The sequence below is a fragment of the Neomonachus schauinslandi genome, chromosome 11 (assembly GCF_002201575.2).
Source record: "Neomonachus schauinslandi chromosome 11, ASM220157v2, whole genome shotgun sequence".
Classification (NCBI taxonomy): Eukaryota; Metazoa; Chordata; class Mammalia; order Carnivora; family Phocidae; genus Neomonachus; species Neomonachus schauinslandi.
In genome coordinates, this window is record NC_058413.1 from 33,841,595 (window position 1) to 33,864,043 (window position 22,449).

Genomic DNA, 22,449 nt, shown 5'->3' on the forward strand with positions numbered 1-22,449 from the left:
TAAACCATCCTCATCTAAATGCTTCCTACATTTTTCTGTGATAAGCCAAGGGAAATAATAAATATTTATTATTTATTTCAAGGACAGGACATTTATTCATAGTAAATCAGTTAAAGGAACAATCAGTAATTTCCTCCACACGTTCAGGGTCATAAAGAGCCCAGTTTTACTTGGGCCTAAACAAACATATTTTGAGTTGGAGACAAGTGTCCTGTGTGCCCAAAGAATTACAAAGTGCTTTGCCCAAAGTCATCAGACTTAATAAGGCTGAACCTTTGCTCCTCTCTTAGACCAACACTAAGGAGGCAGAGTGTAGCTTCCCGGTGGGTGCGTGACACTGTGTGAAAAGCTTGGAAAGCTTGGCATTTTACCAGTGACCAGTGTCAATGGATTTCTTCAGGATTTTTCCTAAACATAACAAATATATTATTATGCAACTTTCTTCCCTGCCTTTGGTTAAGCAAACAAACACTTTAGACCTAGAGTTTCCAAAGAGGCAGGAAAAAATAATGGAGAAAGATACTGGCCTAAACATTTCTAGAGATCCTTAGGTACCGAGTAAGAAGAGAATAAGATGAAATGAAAACATACATTTTTAAATGATTTTTGACAGAGAAACATGAGATTATACAGACTAAATCTGTGCAGTCCATATGTTGATTAGTTACAGATAAAAACATAACACTACATTCTTTTTTTCTCTTGGTTTTGATTCCGAAAACAGTATTTCTCTAAACTGTCATTTGTGCACACCCCTTTTAATTCAAGTTTGGGGATCAGAATAAGCAGTAAGAAAGCCCCAAAAGTACTGCATCACTGGGTAACTCTTATCAGTGGTTCTCAGGTGTTTCTGGGCCCACCGTTGTTTGAAATTTGCATTAGAAGTCGGACTGGCAGCAAGTGGTCCTAAGGCAAGTGGTAAGAGGGCCAGCACTTCCAAATATACTGCCTGAAGCTACACTTTCTCCAATAACTATTTCAGAGTGTCAGCATTTATTTAAACGGAGAGCCTGTACATTGAAAGTTCTGACGACTGAGACGGAAAGCAACAAACGCCCCTTTGCCCTGTCTAATGTAGGGTGGTGGTGGGGGTTGAGGAAGTTTTGCTTGATTCACCAGTTCTCAGAATCTCCTGGGAAGTTTTAAAAAACTACTGATGACTTAGAGCCCAAACAGAAAGAATTCAATAGGTTTGGGGTGAATCCCAAGTGTCAGGATTTTCTTACAAGTATCCCAAGATAGTCACATGTGTAGGAAGTGTTGAAAACTATGGCCTTAATTTTTAAAAAAAGTATCCACTTTTGTAAGGATGACCGTTACACCCTAAGAGAAAGCATTTTCCATATTAAACCTCTGGTGTATACTGGTATGTAATATAAGATGTTTTCTTTTAATTAATTATAAAATAATAGTTATTATTATCATTAAAATATGATTAATAATATAATTACATTAAATTATATAACAAATACTGTATTATTAAATTATATTAAGTGATTATAATTATTATAAATAAATTGAAACAATACTGTTAAAATATTATTTTAAAATAATTTTAGATTATTTCAGAATACTAATAATAATTATTTTTATTACTAGGCAATTCTGGCTAAAAAGCAGCTGGCTCTCTAAAACAAATGTTGTCTTGCAATGTTCTCCAAGTGACCACGGAGACTTTACAAAAGGGTTACTATCTTCCGTTTACTTCCTAATCTCTCAACGAATCTGGTATCTTACTTGGATCCACTCTGATGATCACACAGAATGAAGTATAAAGACAGTACATGACTTGCTTATACTTTCAAAGCATGACTGAAGTGTACCTGGAATTTTGAACTTGCATCAGGAATCACAGGGCCAACCGTCCCAGGTAGAATTGGCAGCTGAGTTGGATTTGGCCTCGTTAGACTTAAAGGGGGAGGTTGATTACGGAACACGGTTGACAGGCAGAGATGTACAGTCTCTTTCATTGCTTTTAGCTGTGAGTCCTATGGAAAAAAAGAGAGATGACAACTTTTACATGTGGTTCCGGTTGTTCTTTATTTGATTTGATTCTCCCCGTCCTCCTAGCCTACACTCATTTCCCACACAAATACCTACCAGTTTTCAAATGTAACTGCCTAACTTCTAAATTCCACTCTGACACACTGTTTAATGCACACTCAGTCTGTTTTTAGGGGCTACTGTGTCTCGTGATATATTCTGAACACTGAAATTCAGAGACATGTGTTACTAGACATGATTTCAATCGTGATAGCCTGCTGGCAAGGACATGTCCTCTAGGGTCACTTTCAAGTAGAAAATGTCTGTGGATCCCGGGAACTGAACTCAGGGTCTCAGAAGGGAGGGGGGTGGGGGGGGTAACAGGGTGATGGGCATTAAGGAGGGCACATGTTGTGATGTGCACTGGGTGTTATACGTAACTAATGAATCACTGAACACTACATCAAGAACTAACGATGTACTATACGGTGGCTTAGCTGAACATAATAATTAAAAAAAAAAGAAAATGTCTGTAGAAACCTGCCATCTTTCTATTGGTGTCCATCTCTTTTATTACAAACCAGTGCCCAGGCAATGCAGGCCCCTGTGTTTCTCAGATTAGCCTGTAGCACCACTCAATCTGCTCACAGATTGGAAAAAAAAATCAATTTTGTTTCTAATAAAACACTTATTTCCTGTGGGCCTTGTTAAGTGGTAGGAGTTAATCCGATGTGATTGTAAATTGTAATATTTACACTTATATTCGCATAGGATTTCACAGTATTTCAAGCTCTTTCACATGAATGAAATAATTTTATGCTTTCTAACATCTGTGGAACTGGCATCATTATTACTATTTTACTCTGAAGAAATGAAAGTTCAAGGTTTTCAGACTGCTTTTTTTCCCTGGTTTATATCACAAGGCAGACTGAACTAATGTAGACAATAACCATCTGTAACTCCCATCTTACCACCAGTGTCCACTGCTAAAAATATTTTTATTTTATTTTTTAAATTTTTTTTAAAGGGAGGTTTGGTTTTTTTTAAAGATTTATTTGTCAGACAAAAAGAGAGAGAGAGAGAGTACAAGCAGGGGGAGCGGCAGGCAGAGGGAGAGGGAGAAGCAGGCTCCTGGCTGAGCAAAGAGCCCGACATGGGGCTCGATCCCAGGACCCTGGGATCATGACCTGAGCCGAAGGTGGATGCTTAACCGACTGAGCCACCCAGGCGTCCCTAAAAATACTTTTAAATGCTGATAGAGTAAATAACAACAACAACAACAACAACAATAATAATGTAAAGCTGAGTACAAATGACAGAGAGATCCCCCAGTGCCAAAATGGAAAGACACATACAACTTTTAGGAAACCTTATGGTAACTCAGGGGTAATAAAGGTCATGCATGTAGACCCAAATAAGAAAATGTCACATAATCGTCCATTTCAAGACATGAGATGTGGCCTTTGCGGCAAGAGAGATGAAGAGATTAGGTGCTGGGGCCAAGACCCCTGGACAGGCCGGCACATGTGGAGTGCACCCTTTCAGGGCGCCCATGGGCCACTGAAGCAGCAAAGTCTGTTGTCCTGCTGAGGTAGTATTCTTCCAACAAAACTACTATCTTTTATATTCTATGCCAGGAACACATCTCTATATAGCATCTACTCCTATGTCCCGTCTTCTGAAGAGTAGCGACCATGACTTAGATCCTTCCCAATGTCTACCTCTGAGCTTCTGTGATAAAAGATAAAGATAAGACTTATCTTTAAGATGAGAAAGAATGTCTTTCTAGAAGAACAGCAGTTTAAGAAATCTATTTGGTCCAGGTCAGAGATTAAAAAAACAAAACAAAACAAAAAGCAGCCTGGAAGACAGGCAACTGGGAATACATAAGAAATAGAACTGACGTGTATTTCCTTCTCATTAATATTGCCCTGACAAGTTGTCTAAGATGACAGAAAAATCTGATAAGAACTAGGCTGAAGGAATGTCGTTAAGTGGACAGGATAGCGGCAAGCTGGGCCAAGCTGACTGACCTTTCACTCAACATGGTCCTTTTGATCTGCTTGCCTGAGCCCCTGACTTCTTGTCCTTCCTCCACCCCATTACTTTCAATCCTATATTTGTGTCCTTTATGTAATTTGTCTCTGACTTTTAATTTATATATATATATACACATGTGCAAGTTGCCTATTTTGTTCAAAACTGTGTATTTAGCACTGAACATAATCCCTGACACATTAGGAGGGACTCACCAGAAAGTTTTCTGAATCAATGACTTAGACACTTGAGTAAAAATGCTGTTTCTATATGTCAGGGAAGGAAAGTGAGAAGCTACATCAATGAGAAGAAATGAAATAATAGGTCAGATTTCTCTTCCTCCTGGTGCTTTATAATCGTGGCTAAGTCCCCGCTCACCACAGAATAGGACACCATAGCATTGTGTGCTGGGTCAGGAATGAAATATTCCAGGTGGCACTGAACAATTTAAAGATGTTTTCTATCTCACATGTTATAGTGAGACAATGGAAATAGAGCTAATGCAACAGAGTCAGGCAAGTTTGGGTTCAGACTCAATGTTAATGTGGCTTTGAAATGTAGACTTTCAATCATCTCAGATCATGCAGGAAGTTATGATGGCTATTTTATTCACGCATTTATTTATATCTTGGCTCCTCTAAACACACGATGTGTGTAAAAGTTGTATCTATAACAGGCTTAGTGTATATGTTGTCAAAATGAACAAATTTCTGAGTAATGGCTGAACTTGGATGCGAAAATAATGAACTCTGTCAAGTTAACAGTTTAGAGCATCGATTTTCAGTAAATGCTGTTCAGGGAAGACACATTTTCCAAAGGAACAATACACGACGATGTGCATGTATGTGATATTTTTAATTATCTGAACTTGATGCGATCATCTTGTTTGTTCCCAGCAGTCTCCTGACATGGGCAGGATCATCTCAGATAACAGAATCAACATCACACCGACATAACCTCCAACTCCCCATGTTTCACAGCCCCGGGGGTAAGCTATCTTTGCTCTTGTGTTTCAACCGATTCCTAATCTCCTAGCTCCTGATTTTCTTTTTTGGGCCACAAGCATACAACCTGGCCTCCTACCTTAGATTCTGCCTCTGTTCCTTGATGACATTGTAGATTTTTCCTGCCAGAGATCACAGATTTGCTGTGAGCCACCTTGCCCTACTTTGCTCAGCTTTCTACCACAAAAACAGCTTTCCTTAGTCCTTCTGACTTAAAAGAGCCTGTTACTGACACCACTCAGACTTGGCTTGACCCAGTTCCATAAGCAGGACTCAGACAATGATTTTACACCACGACATCATTATATTTTCATTTATACCGCTGGCTGTAGTTGTAGTCTCTTTTGAAATTGTGGGTTACCGTTCACTTTGAAGTTCACTGTAACAAGATGTCACCTAATGAAATACAGTACAAACTGTAGAAGGTGTACTTTGTCTTAAGATCTTACAACCTATTCCCTCCTAGGGTCAGTCTTGTTTTTGCCCTGTCTTTCTCCTCCTTGCCCCAAACCACTCTTCTCACTTGCTTTGCCACTTAATAGTATAATGCAAACTTTTTTAGGAAGAACCTGATTATCTCAACCTCTTTTTATTTACAGCCCATCAAAGATTCCAAACCTATTTGCATCTTAGAGCTTTTACACTTGCTGTTTCCTGTACCTATGAACCCTTTTCCAAATATCTATTAGAAAACTTCCACTTAAAATTTCTCTCTCAGCTCACATCTTTTTTTTTTTTTTAATTTAAATTCAATTTAATTAACGTATACTGTATTATTAGTTTCAGGGGTAGAATTTAGTGATTCATCAGTTGCATATAGCCCCCAGTCTCAGCTCACATCTTACCTTCTTGGAAACACAGTCCCTGATGGCCCTCTCAAGGAACACTCCTTCCTTAAAGTCTCTGTCACTTTTCTCACTTTAAGTCCTAGGTAGCCTTGTTGTCATTGCAAATTACCTTATTTCTATGTTCAGTGTGTTATCTATTTCCATTATGATGTCATTTCTTGAGGGCCAGTACCTTTCTTGCAGCATCACCAGTTTCTAGCCCAACAAATGTTTGTTAAATGAATAAATAAACCGTCCAGAGGATATGGTGGGAGATTTATTTCATGTGTCTGTAGGTAAGCACTTTTCTCTTAAAATGCACTTTTTTTTCTGGGAACAAGATATAACTTGCAAAGACAACTGTGCCCTACTTTCTCATCTCCTGACAGATATGAATTCATATGATATTATTCATCTCTCTCTTAATTCATTTCCATGAAGATATGAGGTCGTCGGAGAGATCTGGGTGCACTATCGGCTGATGGCTTTGGAAAGACCACGAAGGGCTGTGAATTCAAAGGCTTTCCCCTTAACTTTTATTTCTGCCATGAAATCAGCTCTATGAATCCTGTATGGTCATTCTGACATCTTTTTCTAATTTTTTAAAAAAGATTTTATTTATTTATTCGACAGAGAGAGAAAGAGAACAAGCAGGGGGAGCAGCAGAGGGAGAGGGAGAAGCAGACTCCCCACTGAGCAGAGAGCCCGACGTGGGGCTCGATTCCAGGACCCTGAGATCATGACCTGAGCCGAAGGCAGATGCTTAACTGACTGAGCCACCCAGGCACCCCTCACATGTGTCATCTTTAATATTGATGTAAATAATGCATGCTTTCCTGGGCAAAATTTTGTGACAGTCAGATGCAACAGAAAAATTTTTTTAATATGAAAGTTTGAGAGATTTCCATAATATAAAGCTGTTTTTACATTCCAGTAGCTGAGGCTACCTATAATTCATAAGATTTTGCCAAATAAAGAATTGATTGTTTGGAAAACCACGGTTGATTCTTAGATCGTGAGATTATTATTGTTTATGTTGTGATAGTAAACTGAAACTTCTTTCATTAAACATGTCACGAGAACCAAGTTAGAGTGTGAAGATGTTTTCACAATATTTATGAGGTATTTGAGGTTATTCGAAGCCCAGATATAACCTTCTTAGGAACTAGGCACCTGAAGAGAGTAAAAAGGTCTCATATAAAGATGATGGAGAGAGGTAGAAAGCAATTTCATTAAACTGTAGTTTTTATCCATTTTGAAGTGAGCTAGCAGTTCTACCTGCCTTTATGACTGCAGTTTATGAGCTCATACATACGGTACAAGAGATTTGTTGAAACCGACCTCTAGTAATATGAAATGCTTTTATAGCTTACTGTAGCAAAAGGAATGACAAGATCCCAAAGGTTAAAGAGAAAAATTGTTAACACTGACAGGCAGTCTCTACAATCTCATTCATTGATGTTAATAATTACTATGCTTCCTGAGTGTTTTCCTTGTGCCAAGAGTTCTTAGTACTTTACTTTTTTGGATGCATACAGTTTTCTCACCACCCTTATAAAGTAAGTTCTATTAGTATTCCATTTTGCAGTGATGCATAAAGAGTTTGAGGAATTCGAACACAGTGATTCAGTGGAAGAGTTATGACTGAAGAAAGGCAGACTGATTCTGGAAACGCTGCAACATAAAGCCTCTCCTGCTAAATCCAGACCGTAGCATGGTGTGGGCTGGGGAGTGGACAGAAACGGGGTGGGGAAAAGCACAGAATGGGTAAGACAAAGGAGAAAAAAACTCTATGTTAACCTGGAGTTCTGTGACTCAGGCCAAATCATAATTTTCTCATTTAGTATTTTGTGACTATACCAGTTTGTACAACCCACAAGTACATAAAATGCATTCATTCTCTGTGCTTCTGGGACCTTATGGCTCCACAAACAATTATTTCCTCATTTTTGGTGCTCAGCAAAATGTGAGAGGTGCGGAACTCTAGATCATGTATCACACATGTTTTCTGTTTCCCATAGATCTTACCACATGGTGGTCACACGAAAGGCATTTCAAACCTACTTAGCCATTTCAAACCTGACTTAAGTGGCTTATCTGAAGTCAGATCAGGGAAAAGATTTAATGTAAGGAAGAACATGCCAAAAGTCAGAGTTGCTAAAAAAAAAAAATCAGAGGAGGCTAGGCTGCCTCGGGATCACAGGAATCCTATGTCTTCCTCGGATTTAAAGCATCTTGTAGAGATTGTGGTAGGGGTGTTAGAGAAAGGATTAAAAGAAAAAAAAAAAGATGGTCTAGTTGAATTTTAGGATTTATATGTATCTCTGATTTTCTGATTCTCCCAACTATAAAGAGTCTTGTCGTCCCTTTTTAAAAAGAAATATTATGTAGCATGAGTTGGATATAGTCAGAGATTAACATAAATTAGTATAAACTTTTTTTTCATAAATTAAAAAAAATCTCATACAGCTGGAACCTTGGTAAGATGAATTATACTTGGCCTACTCTACAAAATGGCATGCAGGCTTCCTTAAAACCACTAGCTATTATTTTAAATACTTGGAAAAACATAAAATAAGACAATCACAATGGAACAGAGTTGTTAAAATATCTAGTTGTTCATTCAAAACATTTATCCCAAAGATCTAAACCTTAAGAAAGAATATCATCAGAATTCACAAAATGCCCTTACTAATTTGTTACTGCAACACTTTTTAGATATCCTGTTTGAAAAGTTAGTTATGTTAGCTATGAAGAGGTTTTGGTCATATGTAGTAACAAAAACGCCTATGTGAGACCCAAATCCCTGGGAAGTAGTTTAGCCTGGTCCTTCACAACTACTGCATAACAAGGAGACAACATAAAAACTCCAAAATGGATCAACCTGAAATACTCCATCTCCTCTATCCTGTATCAAAACACCCATCGTTTAACCTGGTGGTTAGGAAGGAACCTCTTTTCTTTACACAACTGCTAAATGTATACAGTATATTATTGCAAAGCAAGTCATCTTACTTGCTTATTTTTTAAATAAAATGGTTGCTAAGCTGTGATCACAAAAATGGAAAGCTCTTAATAGCAGACAGCACACTTTCTTCATTTCTTAAAATAACATTTTGAAAAATATAGGGGCATATAGAGAACAATATAACAATTATAACAAATATCAGGTAAGTATCAATCTGAATTAAATGTTAAAAAGCATGTTTATTATATATTTGTCATATATGATATTATACTTTTATAAAATATATATGATAACATGCATACACATATTGGTAATATACATATACACATGTAATACATATATCTAATATACATATGCAATGTATATACTATATGATGCTTGTATATAATGTGTACAATATATCTATGTGTGTGTATAAATTAAAGACTATCTGTGTCTATACAATTATTGGAAAATGAAACACTTGGGGAACAGCAGAAGTAATTTTAAGCATCCTTAGTGTGATTTTACTCCATCTTTCCCCAAAGGCAATTGGGTCCTTGAATTTGATATGTATTTTTCTACTCCTCTATTTATATGATATATAATCCAAAACAAATGTGATTTGTGTATTTGAACAACTGTTAAATACAATACATAATTCTGATTTTTTTTACTCAACAGTATGTTATACATATATTAATATTGATATGTCTTTATATTTATTCATTAATATTAATTCTTGATTACTATTTGAAAATATGAGTATGGAAAATATATGAAATGTATACGCTAATTCTATTTTTTTTTTTTAAAGATTTTATTTATTTGCGAGAGAGAGAATGAGAGACAGAGAGCATGAGAGGGAGGAGGGTCAGAGGGAGAAGCAGACTCCCCGCTGAGCAGGGAGCCCGATGTGGGACTCGATCCCGGGACTCCAGGATCATGACCTGAGCCGAAGGCAGTCGCTTAACCAACTGAGCCACCCAGGCGCCCTGTATACGCTAATTCTAACAGTAAGCATTTAAATTATTTCAATTTGGTATTAATACAAACATTACTGTATTTCATGTCCTTATACATGTTTCCAAACACATAGGGATAAGTGCAAATTCTAGGATACACACATTTAAAAATTACACTCCCACCACTAGTGTATCAGGATTTGGTATCATTAGACTTTTTAATTTGTACCAATCTGACGGTGTTGAGATGACCTCATTGTTTTTATTCACATTTTTACTTTTCTTAGTTAAGTATCTGTTGTTAATAAATAATACTGAAATACAGCAGAATGAAAAAGTGCATGGGTCTTAAGTGTACTTTAAAAAATTTATATACAATTTTAAGGGATATTGCTGTACACATACTGTTTAGGATTGTGATATCTGTCTCTCTTGGACTGATCTATAATTATCCATTTGGAAAATTTTAAGTCATTATCTCTCTAAATATTGCTTCTGTTTGTCATTCCTTTTGGGACAACAATTATAAATACTTGAAAATATTTTAAATTGATATACACTTCTTATTCTCTCTGTTTACTTTCCATTTATTTGTACTTTCTCTATATTAGTATAGGTATTTGATATTAATTTTCCTTACATTTTACTTGTCTTCGGTTCTATTATGTCCAATTATCCAATCTGCTACTGAACAAAGTTAAAGTCTCAATTACATGCATTATATTGTTCTAATTCTAGAATATCTACTTGATGTTTTTAATAGATTCCAAGTCCAGTGAAAAATTGTATCCTTTTACCTGTTTTGTTTACTTTCTCTATTGTCACACACACCACACACCCACACACACACTCATCTTCGTGAAATCTTTGTTTTCTCATTCCAGTGTCTGAATCAGCTTCAGTTATACTTTCCTTGGTTTCTTTTTGTGTACTGATTAGATTGTATTTCCTCTCCACATGTCTAGAAATATTTTTATTACATGTCAGACATCATATATAAATGAACCAAAAATTCTCCAGAGGGTATCTTCCACAGAGAGGGTCTACCTTTCCAGTGTTAGGATGATGGCTGCTAACTCCCACCTAATCAAGAATTGATCTCAGCCAGGGGATGTGTTGAAGGCTTAGTAAAATGCAAATTACTCCTGGATGGCCCTGTTCCTTTGGCCCACACTTTCCATGCTTTTGATTGAGAATAATGTGGTGTTTTCTTCTCAAGTCTGAAATACTATGATTGATTTCTCAGATTCAGAGTTTCCTGTATTAATATGTGCTAGATATATGTTCTCAGTATTACAGAAAATGACACTGTATGTTTGATAAATGGGTGTGAGTAAACAAAGAGATTATTTTAAAGTCACTCTACCTTTTCGTTCTGAGTGAACTAAAGAACAGAGAAATGTTTATTTCCTATAATTTCATAAGGATGATTTAAAAATAAAAAAAGAATGAGAGGCATTAAGAAATTTTGCCACATTCCCTAATGATTAAGCAGAACAGTAATTCTGAATTGTATAATCAATTTCTCCCTCTCTCTTTCCCTTTCCAAAATATGCCAATTGCCTATTCTCCACATATGCCTCATATGAAGAGCACTGAAAGGCAAAGGGCGGCATCAAACAGGAATTGTGGTTTATCCTGAGCATACACATTTGTAACACAATGAGAGATTAATAAAACCAAAATGAAATAGAGGAGGTAAAAAGCAGTGAAGAAAATCTTTTGGAATTAGTGGTGATGGTAGCACACAACTTTGTGAACTTTAAAAACGTGACTTTTATGGTATGTGAATTATATTTAAGGAAAGCTGTTATCAAGAGGGACTGTCACTCCCTCTTGTATTACCTTTATATGAACAGAGTTGGTTAGGAGGGCTACCTTCTTCTTTTATGATTCTCCCTCCAGAACTCTGATTTACGATTTCCAAAATGAAAGTGTCAATGACTACTTCCATTTGTTTCGTAACTCATTCACCCAGAGTTAATACATGGCATCTTTGTTGGTGCTTTAAAGCATGTTTATTCATGGTGTTATAAAACAAATGTACCGGCAAGGTGGAAAATGAAAAGTCATGAACTCACAAGGCTGAACCTTGAGTCAATTTACTGTAGCAGCAAAAACAAGGAAAGATTTGGGTTCCAAAGGGAGTATCAAGCACTCCTGAATTCTACACCCATCTTCCAGGTATAGCATCTGGAAGTGCATGAATAAATCAAGTGAAGCAATGGGTCTACCCTAGCTTTGTCTGCTAAAACTGCAACTATGAGGATTCAGAGATGTTAACTTACCCGGTCAAGAGCTGCTTTCTCCAGCTCATTTTTGGCCACAGCTAATTTTCGTTCCAGATCAGTAAGTTGTTGGGCCTGTAAAATGAAAGAAAGGCAAATCTTTTTAGTAAACTCTATAATGTCCCTTTTCACTTTAAGCATCTTTCATTCATTGCAAAGAATAAAAAAAAAATACTTTGTGAAATCTATTTAGAATTCAGGTTAAAAATACTGTATTACCTTTGGTTAAGTTTCAGAAAATGGTGTGTTTTGGATTAATTAATATGTACTAAATTCTTCACTGGACAAAAAAAAACCAGTTGCAAAGTTCCAGCTCCAGTCCCTGAAAATACTTTGACATAATAAATCAGTTATGTTTCTAACGGTTCTAGACTGAACTGTATTTCCCTAAAATTCCTATGTTGAAGCTCTAACCAACCCCCTCCCACCATGCAGTTGTATTTAGAGACAGGGCCTTTAGGGAGGTAATTAAGGTAAAATGAGGTCGTAAATTTGGGGTCTTAACCCCATACGACTGATGTCCTGATAAGAAGAGACTCCAGAGATCTCTCTCTCTCTCCATGCTTACACAGAGTAAAGGCCATGTGAGGACCAGGGAGATGGCACCATCTGCAAGCCAGGAAGACCCCTCATGAGAAACCAAGTCTGCCAGCACCTGAATCTCAGACTTCTTGCCCTCAGAACAGCGAGAAAATAAATTTCTGTTGTTTAAGCCACCCAGTCTGTGGCTTACACTACGGCAGTCTCTTGTTTTGGCAGCCTGAGCAGACTAACACAATAGCAATCATTCTTTCTATTATTGAGTTTTAATCCAACACACATCTCTATCCCACCATATCCCCAGTACCTTTGCAAATGCCATATTTCTTCTGTTAAAAGAGCAGTGGTTAAAGTCTTGTATCCACCAATTCCTATCTACATACTATAGCTATCCTTACAAGAAGATGCTCAGCAGACTCACAAAGGACCCGCAGAAGAACCTGCCTCCCCTCGTGGCTCAGAACCTCTCTATACTCTGGACTTTCCCTGTCCCCCAAATTTAGCCAGTGAAAAGAATCTCAAGTTGGAAAGAACAGAGGATCTTTCTTATGTTCTTGTTGGGGGAGGGGATTGAATTCACCAGGAAAAGTTGACAGCAGAAAGCTTGTCAATTAACAGCTACCTAATCCATATACATAAAATATATCATATGTGTACTTATAAATGTGTGTATATATATATATATATATATATAATGCCTAAAAATAAAATTTTGAATTAAAAAAAAGAGTGAGCTGATGAAGAAAGTGGGCTTCCAATATGAAGGTACCTATAAGTGGGAGAAAACCAACAAGTTCTGAGCCCCAGGCCCCCATCTGCACTTGCCTTGGCCCTGTTTGTCTCTATCTTTCCTACCTTCCCACTGCCCGACCCCACAATGTGAGGACCTTGGGACCATAGGCCTCAGTCTCATATTCTTGACTCTGGGCTCAGGCCACCCTGCCCACTCCACATCACTGCTGTTCTGGGGCCATCTGCCTTTCTCAACACTGAGCACTCAAGACTCACACTGGGACTGTCCTTGGTTGCGATAGGCCTGCCTAAGCCAGCTTCTGTCCACAGAACTGAGCCTCTTTGGAAAGAAGTAGAAGAGTGTCTCTTTTATCTCTCCCTACATCCTCAGTCAAGGATAGGAGTTAGGGACAATGGAGAGGGGCAGTGGGTGGCTCTCAGTGGGGCAGTGGCCAACCCACACTTCCGTTAGTTATGGGCTGCCCAGCAATCCCCCATGTCTTGCTCCACCCCTCACCCAGGTTCTCATGCTATTTTCTTTCTCAGGGTCCTCTTTGGTGGGCAGCACTCTCCTCAAGATGCTGTCAACAGTTACCTGCAGTCCAGAGGGGTCTGCATAGGCACAGGACCTCCTGCCTTGGTCCATTTTCCTCCTTGTGAGCGTTTTAGCTCAAATCCTGTCATTCACACTAGAGGATCCCTACCAAAGAATGACCCAGAGTGTTTAGTAATATAGCAATCCAGGAAGCTTGTATTAAGGCAGGTAGAATGGATTCCACCAGAAATAGCAAATAATGCCTTTGAAAGCTATGTCGCCAGCAGTTCCCAGGATTTCAAGTATTTACCTCTTCTAAGAACTCATTGAACCTGGTAAAATCTAGCCAAGAGACCTTCAAAGACAGAAGGTTACAAGAAGAGTAAGGAAAAATAATCAAAGGGACTACAGATACTGACATATATTATCATACGTTGGTGCTAGTTTTGCAAGGATGAGCTACGGATTAATTTATATATAGCAGTTGTAAAATTATATAAAGCAATAAGAATTCTGCGGGTGTTAAACTATCAGAAGACATATAAAAGACTGAGGACTTTAATAGATAGTAAATTTTATTTGTTTTAAGTCAAGTTTATTTGTTTTCTCAATTTAACTCCTGTGAAATAAAGGGTAGGGCTACTTATGAAGAGCTAGTCATGATTCTGAGGAGCTTCCATTCACATTCAATCATGGAACAAATGTAAATTTCTTGAAAGATATGTCAAATTACCACATTCTTCTGATTCCTCAAAATCAGCCTGCATAGAATTAAAGTCATAACCTTCTCTCTGTTTATACTGTCAATGGCACATTGTGTTGGTTTCCTATTGCTGCTATAAACAAATCATCACAAGCTTCGTGGCTTAACACAGATTTATTATCTTAAAGTTCTAGAGGTCAGAAATCCAAAATAAATCTCACTGGGTAACATCAAGGTGTTGACAAGCCTGTCTCTCCTAGCAGCTCTAGGGTAAAATCTGCTCCTTGCCTCTCCCAGCTTCCAGAGGCTGTGCCTATATTCCTTGGCTTGTGGCCACAGAACTCCAACATTTACTTTCACTGACATATTTATTATCTTCTCTGACTGACCTTCTTGCCTCCTTTTTATAAATTGTTAGCAAAAAATCCAGAATAATTTGTCCATGTCAAGATTCTTAACTTACGTACCCCTGAGGGGCGCCTGGGTGGCTCAGTTGGTTAAGCGACTGCCTTCAGCTCAGGTTATGATCCTGGAGTCCCTGGATCAAGTCCTGCATCGGGCTCCCTGCTCGGCAGGGAGCCTGCTTCTGCCTCTGACCCTCCCCCCTCTCATGTGCTCTCTCTCTCTCATTCTCTCTGTCTCAAATAAATAAATAAATAAAATCTTTAAAAAAAAAAAAAAAACTTACGTACCTCTGCAAATTATCTATTGCCATGTAAGAACACCTGATCCTGGAGGCCCGGGATCGAGTCCCGCATCGGGCTCCCTGCTCAGCGGGGGGTCTGCTTCTCCCTCTGCCCTCTTCCCTCTCGTGCTCTCTGTCTCTCATTCTCTCTCTCTCAAATAAATAAATAAAATCTTTAAAAAAAAAAAAGAGATTACAAAAAAATAAAAAAGAGAGAAAAACAACAAAAAACTGTAGTTTTTCCTTATCATCTTTATAATAAAATGCAAACTCCTTCATATTCAGTTTGAGGCTTGTCACGGTTTATCCTACACTATCTTTAGAGGCAATTACTTTTATTTGACAAGACAGTCTACCCCACCCAAACTAGGCCAAAAATAGTATTGCTCACTACCTTTGGTAATGGGAGTAGTCTAGAATGTGTCCATCTTCTTCATTTAAATTGCCCTAAGACAACAAGCAGGGGTTCTTCGGTGATGCCTATGTGAAGTTGCACTACAAGTCTATGCTGTTCATTTGGAACTTATATATTTTCAGGTTATTTCAAATTTTAATGTCTTCATTTTATTTTTTTATTTATGTGTGTTCATTATATGTAATTTCTTCATTATATCTTTCTCCTTTTCCATTCTATTTACTGCAGGCATAATAAATCCCCAGCATTTTATACATTTATATCCCTCCAAGTAGAGGACTTCCCATTTTTCCTCCTTCCCTCCCCCCTTCTCTCTCTTCTTTCCTCCATCCTTCCCCTCACTCTTTGCTTCCTTCCTTCCTTTTCCCACATTTTCATTTATCAGATACTACTTTCTTTGTTTTTTTTTTTTTAAGATTTTATTTATTTATTTGACAGAGAGAGAGACACAGCGAAAGAGGGAACACAGCAGGGGGAGTGGGAGAGGGAGAAGCAGGCTCCCCGCTGAGCAGGGAGCCCGATGCGGGGCTCGATCCCAGGACCCTGGGACCATGACCTGAGCTGAAGGCAGACGCTTAACGACTGAGCCACCCAGGTGCCCCCAGATATTACTTTCAACATCCCAGTATGAGGAGTTACAAATAAACACAACATCATATAAGGGCAATACCTTTATATTATGAAGCTCACAGCCTAAGGGCTTCTTAAACATTTCTGTATTCACCACTAGAACTGTCAATGTGTCTCTTACATAGTGAGACAACAAAATTATATTGGTGTTCTATTTGAAGTCACAGGCACTTTAACTTTATTAGTAGAATTACAAGTGTTTTCTTAGGCTCTCAGAAGAGACAAAGAGGTATTTTGACCCAAGAGCATTGTATAATATCTCAGTGGCCTTCTTTATAGTTTACTTAAACACCTTAAACACCTCAGGGTCTTCACATGTACCTGCTCTTTCTGCTTAGAATCATGGAAAATTCCCTGCTACCCTGTTTTACCTGGTCAATTCCTACTCATCCTTTAGATTCCAGTTGAAATGCTAATTCTCACAGAGATCTATTTTTGAGCTGCAAATAATAATTTTAGCATTCTTGTCATATTCTCTTGTGAAATATTATGTTGTTTTTTTTTCCTATTACTTTCACCAGTTGTAATTTTTGCAACAGAAAATGATTGGAATGATATGGACATGAACCAATAAAATCTGACTCTGCCCTAAATGCTGGAACAGGGTCCTGAGAGTTCTCTGCTTGACAGATGTCAAGTAGTCAAGCAGTCCCTAAATAGCAGCACTGTGGCAGCTCCTAAGCAGGCTTGCCATACCCCTACAGATTCAGCCAGGAAAGAGACGTGAGCCCAAATCAATTTGGACAGTTTATAACTCACACTGAAAACATAAGGTAAGATTCAGCATGGTGTTGGCACTCCATGCCTCTAGGGTCACTGGATGACATCAAACCAGGGTGCCATATAAAAGGCAACATATGTGGTGGGTCCGTCTCCGTCATTGTGGATCCTACTCCAAGCTACAGCAAGGCCTACAGCTATACCCGAAGGAGGGGCAGAAGTGTTATATGGAAAGTCTCATGCTTTACTGACATTAGGAAGGCAGATAAGAAATTGCTACATGGCAACCTCCTGAAAGATAAGGAAGCAGATGAGAAACAGTCTTGTAACAGCTACAAATAAGACTACCTGACTACCTATCCTTGTACATTCCGTGGAAGATTGCAGGACATTCCACCAAGACTTGGGTTAAACTACGTGTTAGCCTTGCCTAAGTGATCTAAGCGAAGATGTGCATGGTTATCAGAGTTTTATGGCCAAGCCATTGTGCTGTAACAGGTGTTAGCCATTTATTGCTGAATGACAACTAAGTGTCAGGAGAGATGGATTAAGGATGCAATTAACAGTTGGTACAGAAGTACTTTAATAGTTGAACAATTTGCAAGTCTACATTAATGTATATTGGTTATTACAGTTATCATCTACCCATCTATCTATCTATTATTAATGCCTCATTCCCTCACGAGGCAACAGGCTCCAGCACGAATTGCTCCTATTTTGCTAACCCTTGAATCAATAATTCTTAGATGAGTGATGGCTACCTAGTAGCTGCTTAATAAATATTGGATGAACAAATGAGTAAATTTGATGCTGATGACACATAGTGTACTAAGAAAACAGGTGTCTTAATCTTCCTCCTTGATTTGTTCTGTCCTCATTCGTCTGTTGAGCCCCATTGTTTACAAGAACTCTATACCTAGATGAACATTTTGAAGATTTTTGAGTCCTCACTTTTCCAGCTCAAAGAATGTTTTTTTCTGAGAGCCTTTTCAGTCCATCATGTAAATCTCTTTTCTGGCAGTTAATTGGCATGACAGACAATAGCTGCACTTCCTTCTAATAGGCACAGGAAGTGATGGTTTAACATTACTGACAAGAGCACTGAAGGTATAGCAGATAAGGTTTGGCATAAGATTTTGTAGATGTCAGGATTAAGTCAGTGGTAAATATTTTGAATAGGTGTATTTTTTTCTACGTGAATCTGCCTAAATGTCATGGTCCCCTCTATTTGTGTAAATCCTCTTGCCACTTGAAGGCTGGATGAAGCCAATTGCTTTAATTTTGTTACTGCCAAAGTATAGCAGCTGCTTTGGATGCTTATCCCAAACATCCTTTCAAAATTTTCACTCCACTAAGTGAATTTTGTTGAAAGCAGCAGGCACTGTACCATCTACATACCAGTTTGTCAAATTCCCTACTACTTTAAATCTGTATTTTTTCCCCTTTAAATTCATTTTAATGCATTTTAGTAGAGACTTTTAATATATTTCCATGGCCTATTTCCCACCAGACTTATTTTGTTCTTATTACTCAAATTTAAAAGTGGAGCCCAAAGATACAGAATTTGGCAATTAGAGAGTGAGCTAAACTCAACGGAATACCTGGAGCCCCAGAAATGTGGCATTCACCCAGAGATGGAACAAAGACCTTGCAACCTATGTGGATATGTCACCTCCCATGCAATGGTATATAACATGAGCTACTTTTTTCAGCACACTGTATTTTTTAAATCATATTAAATCATGCTTAGCATATGCAAGTCAAGTTCTATACAATTTCCACATATATTTAATAGTCAAACATCTGGCCAAAGCCACTGTTCCTTTCTGTTTTCACTAGATGTGCAAAGAGAAATTTCTAGAGTTCTAGCAAGCTAGAGATGGTATGAAGAAGAAACAGATTCAAAGTCAGTTCTTGATGACTCCAAAGCCTACCTTTATCTCTCTCAAATTCTTCCTCTTAATTCTTGGCTCAAGTGTCACCTGTTTAACGAGCTCAGTCTAGACTCTTAACATTGTGAGCTGCCTCACTTCCCACTTGGAATTCCCAATCCTCTATTACTCCCTACTTTTTCTTTTTCTTTTTTTATAGCACTCAACTTTCTAATATACTCCATAAATTATGTTTTCTGTTTATTGAGTATTATCTATCACACCTACTTGAAGGAAACTTTTGTTCACTGAGGAATCGTGTAAGTGCCCAGGAAAGTACGTGGCAGCATTAGTCTCCCGCCAGCCCACCCTCCCCCCGCCAAATTGCTGATTGAATGCCTTATCTTTACATTATAGTATGAGTGAAAAGGACTTTGGAAGGATTAGAAACATTTTTAAATGTGATAAGGACACACAGATGGTGTTCAACAAAAGATAATGATAATGATTATGATAATAATCATTTGTATTATTATAATAACTTATATCAGTAATAATAATTTATATTATAATTAAAGGGAGATTTCTCATTTTCTTAATCAGGCTATTACCACATAATTTAATAATTAATCATCTCATTACCAGATCTAAAATTCTGCCCTGGCTCACTTGCCAGTACAACTGGTAAATTCTTAACACATTGATGACTTGTATTCGAATCAATTCAGGTTGATTCCACAAATAATTATCAGTTATCTACCATGTGCTAATCAATACACAAATTGTAAGGATTACAAAGATACATAAAATACAGACTGTGCCCTCTAAGAATGTGCACTGTAGTGAAGGATATGATGCCTAAGCTAACAACTATTTCCTATTTTAAATAGGGTATATGCTACAAATGATGGCATTAAGTTCTGGTTTAAATTTTGAGTTACTTTGGGGCGCCTGGGTGGCTCAGTCGTTAAGCGTCTGCCTTCGGCTCAGGTCATGATCCCAGGGGATCCTGGGATCAAGCCCCACATCGGGCTGCCTGCTCCGCGGGAAGCCTGCTTCTCCCTCTCCCCCTCCCCCTGCTTGTGTTCCCTCTCTCACTGTCTCTCTCTCTCTGTTGAAAAATAAGTAAAATCTTTAAAAATAAATAAATAAATAAATTTTGAGTTACTTTTATTATGTTTAGAGTGGCAGGAAGAATGCAGGTTTTCTTTCCATGCTATGGGAAACTAATTCCAAAATTGTACTACCAGATAGGAAAAGCTGACTGAAGATCTTCTGATATCAATAGCATACATTATATTTTTTTTTTTTTAAAGATTTTATTTATTTATATTTGAGAGAGAGAGAATGAGAGAGAGCACATGAGAGGGGGGAGGGTCAGAGGGAGAAGCAGACTCCCCGCTGAGCAGGGAGCCCGATGCGGGACTCGATCCAGGGACTCCAGGATCATGACCTGAGCCGAAGGCAGTCGCTTAACCAACTGAGCCACCCAGGCGCCCACATTATATTTTTTTAATGCTTAAATATATTTAACTTGAACTAACTAGGATAATGACTGAAGTCAGCAATAAGGATAAAATATAACCGGCTCCTGAGCACAAGTCTACATGAACAGTCATGTGAACTTTGTTGACTTTTTTTTAAACAAATCTTTATCATTAAATGTTTATAATTAGGGGTATTAGAAAGAGTCCTGAAACAGAACCTAAAAGACATGTGTTTGGTCTTTCCTTTACTATTTACTAGCTTTAAGTTATTGACAAGTCCCTTACTTCTCAAATCTTCAGCTTTCTCATTTGTCAAATGGGAATAACAATACCAATGACAATTTATGGAGTACTTACCATTTGCCAAGAACTGTGCTGATATTTAAGTATGTTATTTTTTAAAGTTTTATAAAACTAAGCATTACTGTTACACTTAGAAGGGGGCAAGAAAGCCTTAAGGAGGCCACACTTGTATGGCCCAAGGGTACCTTTACCAGAATTTGACAATTCATACTCATATTCCTTATTCTAAAACTTGTATCTAGTTAAGACTATTTGTCTGAGGTTGTATAATATAATACACATTTTTTTCAATTATTACATTGTTTTAGAATCCATTGCTTCCCAAAGGATAGTAAACTGCAATGGAACATGAAATACGCTCCCTCCATTTGACCAAGAACAAAAAATGCTGAAATATGAACTAAAGTTTTCATGGAAAAAATATTTCATGAAACCCCCACAGATAACACAGAAAGAAAACCAGAAATTTTGAAATCACTGTCTTTTTTTTTTTTTTAATTTTTATTTATTTGACAGATAGCAAGAGAGGGAACACAAGCAGGGGGAGAGGAAGAGGGAGAAGCAGGCTCCCTGCCAAGCAGGGAGCCTGATGCGGGGCTGGATCCCAGGACTCTGTGATCATGACATGAGCAGAAGGCAGACGCTTAACCACTGAGCCACCCAGGCGCTCTGAAATCACTGTCTTGATTAATTAATTTCTCATGTGAAAAATGTGTCATAAAAACTTAAAGCTACAAATAACTTTGGGAAGATAATTAACCTAACCTCTCAGTGGGATTTCCTTCTTAATAAAATAGTGCTAAAATGTTTAGCTACATCAAAGGGCTGTTCTGAGGCTTAACTGAGGTAATAAATGCAAAAAAAGCTGATGTACAACTTGGTTTTTTGTTTTGATTTTTTTGCAGGGGGGGGGTCTTTGGAATAATTATCTAGAAGTTAGAGCTGTCAATTTGGTTTCAGCAAAAATTTGTCTTTATAACCCAATTCACTAGTTATATTGCTCCTCTGAAGACACCAAAAATAACAGCTTAATTTCTGTTGGCCTTCATCACGTGTCACTGGTCTATCCTCACAGTTAGAGAGGTTACATGTCTTGTCATTGTAGCTGTCAAAATGGCGGTCAGATATTTATTTTGCTGGTTTGCAGCTGTCACTTTGTTTTATCTACTTAGCCTCCAAGGGGCTTAGTGTGTTCCTGTGTCAATGATCATCATCTGAGTAACTCATCCCTGTATGATTAATGAATGAATAATTCTCTTCCTCTCAATAACACATTTTTATTGAACATGGTAAAATTATGTTTTTTTTTTTTTTTTCTGGGAAATTTGGTAAACATTGCAAGGAAGTGTTGTAAAGTTTACTGCTCCTCATCCTTATGTGTTCCCTATTCCCTCATTCATTCATCCATTGATTGGTGAATCAATTTTCCCATTCATCAATTAGCTACTAGTCAACTCATTCATCCGTCATTTATCCTTCCACTCACTCTCTATCCTATTATCCATGCGTTTCTCCATTTACCTACTCACACATCCATCCACTTATCACATCTCCCCATCCATCCATCTCTCTGTTCATCTATTCATCTGTTATGCATCCACCCATTTACATACTCAATCCAGTAACCTATTCACACAGCTCAGAGCATTTAAAATGGAAAAAAAGAGGGTTACATGAAGCTCATGTCAACAAGAAAGGAGGAGAAACTTGACTTCTTTCAGTTAGAGAATTCAAAAAGTTTCAAAATATTTCCAAAGGTTCTGATCATTTCTCACCT

The 22,449-nt window shown here is 37.8% G+C and overlaps 1 protein-coding gene across 1 annotated transcript in view; it reads right to left on the reverse strand.

The window, feature by feature from the left end:
* The window catches only part of LUZP2 (leucine zipper protein 2), a 248,677-nt gene that overhangs the window by 62,817 nt on the left and 163,411 nt on the right, over positions 1-22,449 (reverse strand). Inside the window, exons 7-8 of the mRNA XM_021685868.1 lie at positions 12,052-12,126; positions 1,824-1,988 (exon numbers count right to left, since the gene is read on the reverse strand). Coding sequence (XP_021541543.1) covers positions 1,824-1,988; positions 12,052-12,126 — 240 coding nt within the window. The remainder of the gene's footprint in view (positions 1-1,823; positions 1,989-12,051; positions 12,127-22,449) is intronic.